The following is a 15,653-nucleotide window of genomic DNA, read 5'->3' on the forward strand; positions in this document are numbered from 1 at the left end:
AGAGGGAGGCACAAGAGGAGCAGGAAGTGAAGTGACCTGAAACGAGATGAGACGTGAGTATCAAAATAAAGCAGGAGACATGAGGGAAAACAAAAATAGTAACTTAAGTGGAGATGTGACAAAAACAAACTGACCTGGTCCCAATGTCTCATAGACTTTGAGGGGCGTTCCCAGTTTAAGTCTGTGAGGGCTCAGGGCTGTGCAGACAGACCAGGCCACATTAAAAACTATGTTTATATTAAAACTGAACTAAATAGAACTAGAATGGCCGTCAAGAGAGTGCATACCTCCACCAAGGCCCAACAGGCCCCCTCATGAAACTAAATTTAGCTTTACTGGTCCTGGCTTTTATTTGGATCTGGACCAATTGGCACACACTCATAAATATCAGTTTATTTAAAATCAGGAACCATAAATTACTCAATGACAAATCAATAAGATATTAAAATAATTAAATGTAAGTAAAATCTCTGGATTTGACCTTCTGATCCGGATCTGCACAAATGTAATGGGTTTTTCTTCAGTAGTTTCTGCCAAATCCTACTAATCAACAGACAAACAAACAAACTGCCAAGAAAACAAAACCAGCTGGGTGAAGGTAAAAATCTGAATTATAAAACCTTTCTACCTGAAAGTGAAAGTATCATGTTCTATCATGGCCCACACCAGATTCTGTACTTTACTTCGAGGGCATTTCATTTGTGCAGTATTACACCATTTGCCTGGGGAATAGAAACCACAAGTCCATGAAGAAACTAGCACACTTGCATATTCTTGTGTGTTATTATTCTGCACGGCCCCTTTTCTTTATAGCTGTCTTTACAGCCCGCAGCAGCACCAAAGGCACAGTAGATGAGTTTCATAGAGAGCTCGCTGAACAGAGCCTGAAGTTTGTTATTCATGTCATATCCTCCCCAGCGGGACCCAGCAGCTCCCTCTGAACACAACACACACACGAAGCAATTCACGAGCAGTCATTTTAAATGGAGCTCAATTAACGTAATATGTTAATATGTATGTTTCGAGGTTTAGTTCTTTGTTAATGTTGTTTTTGTTTCCTTTTAGTTTCCAAAATAAAATGACACATATGCTCACAAAGAGTTATGCCTCCCTATGTTCAGGGGATGTTAAATTAACCTAACCCTAACCCTAAACTTAATCTTATCCTGAACAGTTAAACATGTCTTGACCATGGACTTTATGGAGATGGACGACATGACTGCGAGCCAAAGCATATCAAATGCCACCTGGTGGCTGACTGCAGTACAAATCAAAAAACCCTGACTGTGATAGACATATAACATCAAAGTACACATCAAATAAATGATCTCAAAGAAGTTTTTATTTGTCCTTCTACTTGTTTCTCGTAACTTAAGTTATTTGATGCAATAGAAGCAGACTGAAACGTCACAATAGAAAGCTGAGATTGTTCAAGCGAGTTGGATGACGCAGATTGTATACAGGATATTTTGGCTTCATGTCTGGATAGTGGGAGAAGGTGGAGATGCGTTGTTCATATTTATACACAGTCTATTGTCTTGACCTTTAAATTCAATAATTACCGTTGTGAGGGGGTGAAGATAAGTCCCCATATCATGAGTAGTACACAAAACACACACATGCACACATAAATAAATAAGCTGGATGCCAACTAGAATGTATTAACAATATTTATTCACTACAAGTTTCAGTGTTATTGTTCCTATTTCTTTTCAACCCAACAGTAAGAACAAGATGTGTTTATATACATATTTACATATTGTTATTTTTTTACTATTGGCAATATACCACAGGTCATTATGTATCTATATATACAACCCATATACCACCTTGTGTACCACATGCCAACCTATGGCCAGGGTAGAAGATGAGATGTTAACTTAATCTGGGTTTAAAACCTCAGTAGATTTCTACTGATTGTGCTCTCTCTCCTCCATCGCAAATGGGGGGTAGAGTTAGTTTAAAATAATCTCAGTTCATCTTTTTTCCAGCAAGTCATTATCTCTCTCTCTAGAAAGAATAAAGCCAGAATTCTTAGAAGAATAGTTATTCTTTCATTTAATCAGCCAGCGCTCAGGGCAGGGTCACTGGGTGAAACGCTGAGAGAAATCTACACGGACAGACGACTTTATTCTGAAAACACCGTCAGCCAAAAACAGATGGGTAGAGAATAACTGATATTTCATCTTTTGACCTCTATCGGCCTCTCTGTGTTTATGTATCAATGTGTGTGTATGAATGATTTACAGTTATCCTTGAGGGAAAAAGTGAAAATTAAAATATAGATAAATATATCTGTAAAAGCAGAGAGTGGGTTTGCTGCCATGGTCTGACCTGAAGTCATGAAGATGCGTGTTTGAAGTTGATCTTAACGTGTACATATTGCTGTGACTAATGTAATCGTGAATCAATAATGCAGATTTACAGGCCTACACATCTGACAACAATCTGTGAAGATCAGAGGTGACTGGTACTCAGTTCAATATTTGTGCCTCCATTGATGTGGAAATTAAAATACAACAGTTTTAAATGTAGACTTTTCCGGATTCTAATTTAACAGCTGGATTTTTCTTAATGTCAAATTCCATTAAGTTACACATGAGTGTTTGAACCACCAAGCAGGAAATTGCTTGAATGGCATGAATGTTTTTCCAACTTAAAAACTAAAGTGTGGATGAAATAGTAGCAATAATGAAAAAACTTTTTTCACTATTCATAAATCATGACATTGTATTTGTTAATGTTGGACCATTTAAAATGCCAAAAAGAAACTATAGAGGAATTACTTTTTATTACTCTCTTTCTAATCATAATAACACTTTAACAGCTCAGAGTAGTTTTTTTTCCAGTTGTGAAATTTGGTTAAAAGATAAATACAGTAGGTCAGAAACACAGGGACACTTTCTACCATGTACAGCATTGGTATCTATTATCGATAGTTAGACATCATCAGTGTTAAACCATACTGTTTCATTTATCCCACAACTGGTAATGAAATGGCAAAACTCATAAAAAAAGAAACAAAAACCTTCACTGAAACCAATAACACTTCTCTAACAAACCCAAAAAGAACCGTTAAAATTAAGACACATGATTTGTAAAATATGTATCAGTCAGACATGTAATGTATTTCCTTTGATTCACAATCTAGCCTACTGTTGCAGTTACAATATGTACAGTATAAAACAGTAGATGTTAGCCTTTGTCAAAGCGGGGGAAAAACCTTTTAAATATATATTGTATTATCTCTTTATAAAGCCATTATGAAAGAACACACCCTCTTATCCACGTCTTCTCAAAGCAGCACTGATGTGACATGAACCAGATCGGGACGACAGCGACGAAGACAAAATCCATCCGCAGGCTCATGTTCAAACCAGGGGGCGGCAGCGTTCTTTTTTGTAAGTGTTTTGTAAGCGTTTCATTATTAAGACTAATTGCTCGATACTCATAAGACAGCAGTTTTGATATAAAATGACTCTGAAAAGAGCAAAAATGAAAATGTTTGCATTCACTGAAGTAAAGTATAGCATGTGATGTATTGCACCCAACAAACCCCCCTCTCTAAGCCTCTAAGACCATTTGAATCACCATCATTTCATTTGTATACTTTCATCCTGTAAGTTTCTCCTGACACACATTGGAACATTCACTTTCATTCACTATCGTTTTTGTCAATCAAAATAACAACTGAGACGAAATGATTAGAAGTAATTAATGATTAATTTTGTCATCCTAAAACAAAGGGACACATGCATTTATGTGAGAATTCGAGCTCTCTTCATTCTGACCATGCATGAGATGTAAATGCCTTGTGTTGCTTCCAGTCCCAAAAAGAAAGAAACCCCCCCACCCCACAATCATCACAATGATCCAGCCCTGAATAAGATCTGGGAATTCAGGCTCTGCAGGAAAATTTCCCTCCAGCTTTGTGAAATCATCCATGTGGGGAAAAAGTAGTTCCCACTGCAGCCAACAGAACAATCCATCCAATAAAGGGATGAATAAATTCCACGTAGTGCTCGTCCACAAAAGAGGTTCCTGTACATGAAGGAATTGGCATCAAATGAACTCTGTGCTTTAAAATCCCAGTTTGATTTGAGATAAAAAGGTGAGGACATACAGAAAGACACAGTTGTAAAGGGCAGTGGGCTGCTTCAGCCCATATTCTGTCTGTTTTTCGTCAGCGGATTTCAAAACATCTCAAACAAAAACTTGTTTAATCTCGTTTTTGCAAAATCAGATGTTAGACCAGCGAGCCCGCTCTGCTTTGGGCGGGCACCATGACCGGCACCGCCCCCATCCGCTCCAGGGTGGCCTGGCTCACGGCGTAGGAGTGCGTGTGCTGCCCGTGTGTGGACGTCACCACCGGTTTGAGGCTCACTGAGCCGTTGCTGCGCACCATGGCGGGAGGGGACGGAGCAGAGTTTGTCGTGACCACCAGAGTCTTGGGTGGTGGGAGCGTGTGGCTGCCATTGGCGAACGATGTCGTCGTTGCCGTCGTGGGCTGCACATGGCGAGACAGCGGAGCTGAACCTGGTGCTGTGACCACTGGATTGTGGCCATGTCCTGCGTTCTGGGCCTGTCCATGTCCACCATGGGCAGCAGTGGAGAAGGTCTGGCGTGTGTCTCCATTGTAGCGAGTGTATGAGTTGGTGTCGTAGTTGGTTTTGGGGTTGTGCCAGTAGCGACTGTTGTAGGTGTTGGTTGATGTCAGCGTGTCGTTCTCCGAGGAGGACGCATCCGCGTGGAAAGCCTTCACTGATGAGGACCTCTTAGGGGGAAGGTCATCTTCTCTGTTGAGGAGAGATTTCAAAGGGACGTTGGTCACGAGTGGTTGAACAGACATCTACAACTTAAAAAGTAATTCGCATAAGTACACAAAAAAACAATGAAATCAGGCAACACCCTCTGAAAGTGACACTTTTCAATGAACAACAGATGAATTATATTCATCCAGTCCCTTTTTATAAAAGGCTTTTTTTTTTTTTAATTGGCACCGAAAGATTCTATGATTACATCATGGCTTTTAATTTTACCAAAAATGTAATCAGAGCAAAAACAGATGCTTATTTGAAATTCAACTCTGAATACTTGATGCTTCTTCACTCACTAGAGTTCATGTGAAGATGTCAGAAATATGAGAAGTGATAGCAGCAAGATTAGCAATTAGTTTGTCTTCAAATATTTAGCATGGATCCCTAATGTGAATCATAAAACATTTAAAGATTTTCTGTGCAGTCAAGTCGAAACTCACAGAAAATCTTAATCCTGTTTATTTATTAATTTCTGCTCTCACATCTTTTTGGACCCAGTCAAATACAGTGGGTGGTTATGATAACTAGAGCACCAGTGCAAGTAATTCAACAGCAACAAAGGTGCCAAAAACTATGCTGTTAACATGGTCGGAAAGAGGGAAAACATTATGAGATGTAAGTGGTGGGATTTATTAATGGCCTACTTATTTCATTCATTAAAAGGGATTTCACTAACTCACATTTGGAATAAATTTTAATTTCAATCCATTCATAAATTTCAACTACACTGGAAACATATAGTAAAAGGTACAGTGTGTAGAATTTAGTGACATCTAGAGGAGAAGTTGCATGTTGCAGCTGAATACTCCTCCTCTCACCCTCCACTTCCCAACATGAAAGAGAACCTGTGGTGAACTTTAGTGCAAAAGGTTTTAGTTTGTCCAGTTTGGACGACAGTAAAAAACATGGCGGCCTCCACAGAGAGGACCCTCCTCCATGTAAATATAAAGTTTTTAAATATAAAGGGACAATTCTATGGCAAAGAAAAACAATTCATACAATTTAGATGATTAGTCACCATCAGTAGGATTATTTTATATAAAATTTCTGCCAAAAATCCCTTTCACCTAAATCTTACACACTGAACCTTTAATTCTCTGCTTTGAATTTGCATTTTAAATCATTGTTCACGTAATTTTTTCTCTTTACTTGCGGGTAGAAACGTTTTCCTCCTGGTATCTTTGGTTGAAATGAAAGGTTTAGATTTTCTGTAAGTCGGAGAAAACCCAGTTATTGGTGGAAAAGAGTGAATATGGGATTTTAGTTGAGCCCACAATGAGGCAGATGTTAACCCAATCAACCAACGCTTTGGATATCTGAACAATGATTTATCTTCCAAATGATTCTTGGAGGGATTTAGAGGAGATATCACAGCCCATTTGTTCAAGTGGCACAGCTTCACAGACTGTTTGAACAGACATATTACCCCAAAAAAATTGCTGCCAGCAGATAAAATTAAGCGAAGCGCTCCAAACTTCAAATCTGCATTTTTGTCTTTCTTAGAGACCGCAACACTGACACAGTTATTATTCTGCAATGAAAGGTAGTTTCCACTCTGAGACAGTCTGATATAAATCTGCAAATAACAATCCCTTATTATTATTATCTATCATCTGTTCTTCTTGCACAGCAGCTTTCAGATTTCCTTTGACCGACCTGATCTCATTGGGGATCTCCTCCTCATCGTACTTGTTCTTGTTCTTCCAGTAGAAGAGCGTGACCACCGCTAAGAGGGAACAGATGATGACTGCCAGGACCCCTGTAGCAATGGTCCCTGCTATCAGACCCACACTCTGAGGCTGAGCTGCAACACAGGGAGACAGGTGGGGAGAGTTTCACAAAACTTCACCTAACAAGAACAATAACAAACATCATTATCATCATCATCTTTATCATCAGTTTGTCTAGGGCCATTTGGGTTCAGTATCTTGCCCAAGGACACTTGCACAATGCACGATGGCAGGGCCGACAAATTTCTTGTTCTGCTCCACCTCCTGAGCCACATTATATAATGACTATTTTCACTGGAGTGCATTTCATAATGTGGGGGCTCTGAAAGGTTCAGTCACCTTTTATGTTACGAGGTGAGACCTGCAGATCTATCTATCTGATGCTATTACTCGCTCATTATTCCTTGGGTCAAATTAATAATATTGAGCAATATAAATCTTCGCTTGACTTCACTCAGCACACGGACCGTACATTTCTGAAACTTAAGGCTTGTCACGTTCTGTGAGCTTGGTGTGAAAAAAAGGGACAAAAAACATGTTACAGCTCTTCCTGTCAAACTGTCTGACCCTGACTGACCCCAACCCAAACTCTGTCTCTTCATCCGCTTGGTGTCAGAGACAGAGGGTGCTGCTGTTTGCAAGATGTTGTCCTTGCTTGTTTTTTTTTTCTTTTTTCATATATGTGTCTGTTTGACAGGAGTCATTCAAGGAGAAAACCTCTGACTTTACTCCCATCTGATTGAGAAAGACAAGAAACAATCCTCTCAGTCTGTCAGAGTGCACAAACTCAGGCACATATCAGCCAGCATGTATAGAACAATAACAGCTTCATGCTGATCCAGCAGAAAAGGCGCAGTGGACGTCAGCGTACTTACGTGCTACAACCTGCAGGTTGAGCAGACAGGTGCTCTTCCCAATAGCGTTGCTGGAGGTACATTGGTAGAGTCCTGAGGTGCTGGTGCTGATGTTTCTCAGTGTGACAGTCCCCTGCATCTGGTCTGGAAGACACACACACACACACACACACACACAGAACCACACAGTAATTAAAGTGACTTTATCATGCAAACACTTTCCCCATGTCAAAGCACACAGACATACTGTGTGACATATTACATGAATAATAAACTGAACAAAGTCACTCACAAAATGTATAAAACATGAACTGATTTGTTTAAAGTACATTCAGCACATACACCCAAGGCAGACAAGTGAAGTGAACTGCTTTCTTTGACAAATGATGAATGGGTTGAGTTTTGAGATTAGAGCCACTGGGGTGTACACTACTGGATTTACAAAGCTTCGGTTGTAGCAGGTGAGCCAGATGTTCACCTGCTCTCTTGACAGGTGTCAGGTCTGCACATGTCAGACTAAACACACAAAGAGACAAGAGTGACAGCGAGCTGTCCATGATCTCTAATGTGAAATGCAAACAGTAGAAAATAACCTCAAATATCTGTGGACGAATACATGTGTTTGGTTTTTATCTCTGCCAAGGTGGTTAGGTTTTCCTCCCTGTCCATTCGTTTGTTTGTTTCTAAACCAGATTACACAAAAATAACTAAACAGATTTTCTTGAAACTTGGTGGAAGAATGAGGTCCAGGAAAGAACACATTAAAGTTTGGTGTGGATCCTGGAATTTTGTTATTCACTGTCTTTAACCTTGTGAGCATTTTTCAACATTCTCACCATTGTCCCAGGAAATAATTCACTGGGTCTTGATAATAACAACAACAATCTGGCATATTGAGGGAATAGTTTGTGAAATTTGGCACAGTTAGACTGAACTTAAGGAAACTGGTGGAGGTGTTTGCTCTACTGAGAGTCATTCTAGTTAATGAGACAGATTTAATGGAGCAACGAGAATTCTCCCAATATTCTGTAAAATTTGTGTAATTATCCAGTTTAAATTTAAATGCCTGGATCGACTGTGGATGATTAAGATTTTTCATCCCAGGATCTTGATAAGGTCGACAGTATGCGCTAACTATAATGTCACTAATGGTAATGGTAAGTAATCACAGAGGGAATTCATGTTATAGGTTAAATGTCCTGATGTAATTTAAGCAAATGTTAATTTTATGAATTTCTTTTTTCACGGCGAGCTTTCAAAGAGCTGATTTTCCGACATAAGTAGCATTTCAAAAACACTCTTTGTGGCTGAATTTGCTTATACTATTTATTTTACTGTTGTGGGAATCTGCTCTCTGCAATTAATGTGACCTCTTTGTATATCAACCATATATTGACCAGTAGTGTACAAACAACGAAGGTGACCGGTAATGAAGATTAGTTGAAGGTGCAATGGGCACAGCTGGAAAAAAAGAAAGGAGAGTCCACTACACTCGATCTCTGATGCTGAAAACCAACTGTCAGTGTAACACCCCTGCTCCTGCGAGCAGCTGGATGCATGGTAGTTCACCGTGTGGTTAACACAGGGGCAATGCAGCACCAGTCCAGATGACACAACTGTGCCAGAGTTGGTATTCAGCATGAGAGACGCCACAAAACTATCACTTTGCTTCAACAACAACAACAAACCCCTGAAACACACACGTTCACAGAGTCTGAATCACTCCATCCATCAATCCATCCATCCATCATCACCCCTCAGCAGGATCAGAGGAGGGGAACCTTCGGGCGGACAGTTGTTCGGGCCTGGCACATGACAGGTGGCTGTGATGGTGGGGTTGTTTGCTGAGTCTGAGCTACGCTATGTGTGTAAGATTTACCAGAGAAGGTGGGGCAAAAGGGAACTCCGATGGCCAGCTTGTTTGTAATACCTTGCATGGCGTTGTGCGGCAGCCTGGGCAGCGCGTCCAGCTTCTCCCAGGAGTAGGATGGCGTGGGAATGCCTTCCTCCGAGCTGCAGAGCAGCATGATGTCACTGCCTACATCCAGCGTGCCCTGGATTCGACACGCTGGCACAGATGGGGGCACTGGCAGATGGAGAGAGGGGGTGGTGTCGTGTTAACCACTTCATAAAGCAAATGTAACGTGTTCCTAATTGCAGAGGAAATTACATATTCATAAAAGCTGGAGATTCTCATATACATGACAGTGCTGCTTACAGTTCTGTCTGAAAGGAATCTTCTGGTTACTTATGAACTAAAAAAATAAACTGATGATAATGTGTTTACAACGTTGTCTAACTTCCTTTAGGGCTCTGCAATTCACAGGATAGAAAAAACCTTGTATTGTGTAACCAGACTGTCTCTTAATGTCAGCAACAATTACAATCTATGTATAATTATGATGGAGATGTGAGGTTAGTTACCCAACACAGTGAGCCCAATGACGCCAATGTTGCGCCCCCCTCTGTCTGGGAGGTTGTTGACCAGGCACTGGTAGGTCCCAGTGTCGGACAGCTGGGTGTTGTTGATGAAGATGGAGGCACTTGTACTTGGCATGGTGGCCACGAAGCCCACACGGCCATTGAGGTGGTTGGCGAGGCTGAACACCTGACCGCCCTGGTAAATGATCACCTGCAGCGGGACGTCACAGTGGGGGGGAGAGAGAAAACAATGGGTGGGACCAGTTGGAGAGAGAGAGAGGGAGAGGGAGAGTTGAAGTAAACGGGAAGCAGTGGAGAAAAATATATTGAGGTCAGGGTAAAGAAGGTAGGGAAAAAGAAAAGAGGATAAATGTTAAGAATCAGAAACGTGTACATTTTTTAATCCTATCAAAAAACTTAATTTAAAATTAAACCAAACTTTTGTTACAGTCACAAAAACTCAATGCTCTCTGTGATTCGGAGAATTTGTACATTAATGTGATTATGGGACATTTCCTTTCGTGACCAGTTACAATCATCTCTCACTAGAGGGAGACACAGATCTACTAAGAGGCTGAAAACCACAGTGGACAGTGTGAGTGGAGAGAAAAGATCAGTGTTACATCCTGAGGAAAAAAAACAAACAAACAGACAAACAAACTAAAAAAAAAAGACCTTTTATTTGTAAGTGGTCTTTCTAGCCCAGTGGATAAAGTACATGCTAAAAGTATGCTTTCATGGTAAGCTTCTTCAGATAAAAGCATCCACTTAATGTGTGTGTATGCATAATTGAACACATTTTAACTTCGAAACATATAAACTGCAATCTGATGAAACCAAGAGATGAAATGGAGGCAGCGTTCTGCAGAAGGAATCAACTACAGTGCCAATTCAACCACAGCTTGTACAGATGAATTTGCTCCTTCAGGTTGAGGTAAGCTCGAGTCAGGCCCCAAAATAAAGTGCAGTGAAGAATCTTTCTTTTTTTTTTTTCTTCAAAGCCTTTCTCTGGCTTCAAACTTGGTCTGAACAGCTCGTTTGTGAGGCCGAGCCACATGCAAAACAGCTCTCACCCCTCAGCTGGGCCCACAAAGATGAAGAGGACACACACATATACTCATGCACAGCACACAAGCCAGTCAATCACACGCACACTCACCAGCTCACATGCAGACACACACACACATGCACACAAAGCATGGAGGGGAATCAGAGGGGCTATTCACTTTGGTGAAAAGAGCTCTCATTGAACTGTTCAAAGACCCAGGAAGGGAAACAACCAGCACCAGTGTGTGTGTGTGTGTGTGTGTGTGTGTGTGTGTGTGTGTGTGTGTGTGCGTGCGTGTGTGTGCACATGTATGTATGCGTGAGAGTGATAGTTCTGATAGTCTGATGAAAGTGTGTATGTGACTGTGTCCTCCATCGCTACTTAACGGTTGTAAATTGCACGGCTGCAATTTCCTGAGAGCAGTACGCTCGCTTTGTCCTCTTATGTGCACATGAATAGGCAGCTCCTCAGCTGTGATGAGAGTCTGCAACTGCATCTCCTCTGTGTGTGTGTGTGTGTGTGTGTGTGTGTGTGTGTGTGTGTGTGTGTGTGTGTGTGTGTGTGTGTACTGGATGGCTACACATTGTGAGGACCAGTCTGAATTCTAGACCACTTAGACTATTTATTAGAGATGGTTGTTATGGTTATTCATTATGTCTTCAAAAAGTTGGGAGGACAATTGTGAGAGTGTGTGTGTGTGTGTGTGTGTGTGTGTGTGTGTGTGTGTGTGTTAAGACTTGGTTTCAGTGATTAGGTAACACTTGGGTTTAAGTTATGGTTATGATGAGGGTTGCAGTCTGTCTGCCTGTGTCTGTGTGTATCGCTCTTGTTCCCTCTCTAGCACTGGGATGACCCGGCTCTACACTCCTGGTGACCTGACAACATAATCTGCATGCTCTGTGAAAGTGATCCAATCAATCGGCCTCACACACAACATTCTGTTTGTTTGTGTGCGCATGAATGAACAGAGGATTAAATGAGGTCCTAACCTGAGCGGTACACCTGTTCTTACTTTTGTGTGTGTGTGTGTGTGTGTGTGTGTGTGTGTATAGAGTTTCTGAACATGTAAAAAAAGAAAGAAACCTTGTCAATGATGTGTTGAACTTATAAATGTCCAACTCATATTTGAGGTGTCCACCTGTTCTACCACACAGTGTTTCTGTCCACTGTGTTGAACCACATGTGTGTCTGTAAATCACCTCGTCCCCTCGCGTGACCTGGTTGGCTTTGTAGCTGGACGCAGAGAGAAAAGAGGTCATGGCTGGCTCTCAGATGGCGGACGGCCCTAAGAACTCTAGCTGGACTGCTCATCCAGGGGTAAAACTCTGCTGCATCATTTTCCCTCCCAAAAAATCCTACCTACCCACACACACTCACGCAGTACCACCACCCACTCTCATTGTATCCTAAATCTTCTCTTTCTCCAGGTTCCACCCTCTGAGCCACAATTGGACACACACAGTAACCATCACTGGACCAGTCCCATGACTGTAGCCTACTTCTGACTGACACCCTGTTGGCTTCAGACACGAGGGACTCTGCCATCATTTCAATAAAGCCTGAATAAATCTCTAAACCCCTACAGCCTCTCGACAATTTTTGGACTGTAAGCTGTTGCTGTTATCTCCATCTATCCTCTGACACGTGCTAACAGCATAATGGACATAATGCATACTGTGTATTATCCAAAGTACGTAACAAATGTTCAGACTGATCATCCGGAGGAATTCTTACAAGGGGACTGGCGGGAGAAAGTCAGCCGGAACTTCAAAAGGCTCTTACTCAGACATTTGTGTGAACACATGCATCCCCTCCAGAGAATGTCCGGGGGATCCCCAGAGTTCAGTGCATGTCTGAAAGCATCATTACTGATATAAAAAGATATAAATGAAAACAATAATAAAAGATGAAAATGATCCAAGGATATTGTAATGAGTCAAAATCAATAGAGATTGTCCATGAATGAATAACTTGCATATCAGTTGCATATTTTGTCCAAGATATGGATATATAATTCACATTATATATAAAAAAATATATAATGTGAATTTAATATAAGCAACTGGTTTTTATCATCCTGAATTTTACAAAACAGATCAATATAAAAAAATGGCAAGATTGACGACATTGTAGCAACAAATAGTTAATTGCAAGAAAGTTTGAAGTAAGTTTTCATGGCAGGACTTTCCTCAGATCAACTGCATGCTTACAGTGCATATTAATTCATTTGTCTGAAATAATCCCTCGGAGATTTGCCACATTGGATCTGAAAGCAAAGGTGTAAGAGATGTAGATTTGGAGGGATCAGGGTGGGTTAGTGAGCCGTGACCTTCCACTGAAGGTTATACATAAATATAAATACACCTAAGGTGGAAATGACAGTGCACTTCCACTGACTACTGATGTCGCTGGATCAAAAAAGTTATTCTGTGCTGATCTGCAGGTCTCGGCCAGTGCACCATAGCATACTGCCTGTTAACCAAAGTTGGGCCTTATTCACAATTTACCACATAGGCCACTTTCCGTTCACATCCAGATTATACTTTAACTTGAACACTGCATGTTTGCAAAAAAATGCCAATATTTGTTTTGATACAGTTGGGCCATATTTGCTAATTAATTAGTGGGCAACTTAAGACTCACATCTGTTTTGTTCGGACCACAAGAATATCAGAAATGCTGCATCATTGCCTGAAGTGGCCCACATCTCTAGGACAGATGTTAATACCAGGTCTGCAGGGCCTAATACTGCATGTGGCCTCCCCTGCACCAAGAATTATCTCTGTCGACAGATCTGTGCTTATAAACTCCTGAATTCAAGTAGCAACAATTGAGGAGTTTCACCACCGTCATCAAACAACTGAACATGAAATTTGAACTGGAAGAGCCTTTGTTCCTTTCCTTCAAAGTGTCCAGCAACAATGGTTTGAACATGAACTGGGCCAACAAAGAGAGAAAATGGTTCCATTTGGAGGGTATGTGAAAGCAGCATCTATGTTATCCATCCTCCATGGCAGACTGTTTAGTTCGGATAAGGATCAGAATCTGATCAGCTAAAATACTATGACAGATGTTCTCAATTACAGATTAACATCATTTCTGCCCCACAGATTTTCGATGACCTCAATTTCACTGAAGCCTCATTTCACAAAAACTACACAGTTTCTACTTTTGGAGTTAAAAATGAGCAAAATCAACAGTTGCCTTTCCAGGAAAAGATGAAAACATATTATGATTTATTTTTCAGACCGAAAATAATTTCGAAATGATATTCATATAAGTTTTTATAAGTCCTGCAGTGATAAAAGTTCTTCAAAAACGTTCTTTCTTTAATGAAAGCGAGAAAGAATGTAGCGAAATTGGATTTTAAAAGATTTCAGGCAACACTGAAACTCAAAAGTGTGGGGGATATAAAATGATATTATAAAAACATCAAGTATTTTAAAGATTACAACATTAGTTTTGAGAATTAGATTCACAGATGGTTACAGTAGCCTGAGCTTTTATTACAGCATAAATAATCAAAATAGCCTGCAAATAGTTTAAAGAGGATAAACAACAGCTTGAAAACATAAAAGCATTGTCTAGTTTCATGAGTGTGTGTGTGTGTGTGTGTGTGTGTGTGTGTGTGTGTGTGTGTGTGTGTGTGTGTGTGTGTGTGTGTGTGTGTGTGTGTGTGTGTGTGTGTGTGTGCATGTGTATTGCAGTATCTTACACCCAGCAGTCCAGAGGACAAGAGTTCAGGACATTTGATCACAGCAACACTGATGGACAGATTATAAACAGCACATGAATGTGCACACATGCACATCTCTGAGCTACATGTTATAAACTGCTGCTCAACACCTCAGATAATCTGATTAAACAGGATATGAACACAGCAAGGCTGAATTTTAAACTACCAGACAGAGATTTACGGCCCAGTGTTACTGTCTTTGAGCTTTACAAAGGTAATTAATACACTTTATATTAAGGGGAGGCTCCATGGTGCAGGTGCTAGCAAGCAGGTTCCAAGTTTGAATCCAACTTCAATCACCTCAGTGTGTGGAGTATGCTGTCGCCATGTCTGCGTGGGTTTTCTCTATGTACTCCACCTTCCTCCCACAGTCCAAAGACAAACAGATCGAGGTTAGATAATTGGAAACTAAATTGTGTGTACGTTTGACATTTTGGGAAATGGAATACATGGAATACAATATAAGCAGGTTTGACAACTTGTATTGATCTATTAGTATTATCAGATATTAGCTATTGCAGTTTTTTTTTTATGCAAAGTACTGTATCATCTGGCCCAAGTATAAATTACTTCACAGAAGAAGTGTTCAAACAGACTCATCAGGCACTTCATTGCTCTGCTCATAAACTCAATAAATGAAGCTCATTCTTGACTCATTAAGTTCTATAGCCTATACTGTGTATTCAGCCATGAAGAACTAAAGCTGTCGAGCACAGGAAAAGGTCTTAAACAACATGGCAGATAAAGCATCAAGCAAAATAACGGGATTAATCTGCGGAGCCTGCACTGTCAGCCTTCTTATAAGTCGCCCTTATCCCAGTCCTACTGTATTTAAACATGAAATTCAAATGTGAGCAGTGCGATCCGAGCGGCACAAGTGAGCTCACCAAAGTGCTAACACAGGTTGTGAAAGTGTACAGAGCTGTCTTCAGTAATTCTTAATGGCTTTTAGCATCAGCCATAATCATGTGTGACATTCTCTTCCTCTGAAATGACCTTGTACTTGTACTGTCGCGCCACGCAGCACTTTATCTCTGCGCTCACTTT

General features: G+C 40.7%; 1 protein-coding gene across 1 annotated transcript in view; it reads right to left on the reverse strand.

The window, feature by feature from the left end:
* Positions 1 to 1,652: 1,652 nt before the first annotated feature.
* Positions 1,653 to 15,653, reverse strand: part of igsf11 (immunoglobulin superfamily member 11) — a 124,938-nt gene continuing 110,937 nt past the window's right edge. Inside the window, exons 4-8 of the mRNA XM_020095293.2 lie at positions 9,826 to 10,033; positions 9,332 to 9,487; positions 7,423 to 7,545; positions 6,474 to 6,621; positions 1,653 to 4,796 (exon numbers count right to left, since the gene is read on the reverse strand). Of these exons, the coding sequence (XP_019950852.2) occupies positions 4,247 to 4,796; positions 6,474 to 6,621; positions 7,423 to 7,545; positions 9,332 to 9,487; positions 9,826 to 10,033 (1,185 nt within the window). The 3' untranslated portion in view covers positions 1,653 to 4,246. The remainder of the gene's footprint in view (positions 4,797 to 6,473; positions 6,622 to 7,422; positions 7,546 to 9,331; positions 9,488 to 9,825; positions 10,034 to 15,653) is intronic.

The sequence above is a fragment of the Paralichthys olivaceus genome, chromosome 11, assembly GCF_024713975.1.
Source record: "Paralichthys olivaceus isolate ysfri-2021 chromosome 11, ASM2471397v2, whole genome shotgun sequence".
NCBI classification, from domain to species: Eukaryota; Metazoa; Chordata; class Actinopteri; order Pleuronectiformes; family Paralichthyidae; genus Paralichthys; species Paralichthys olivaceus.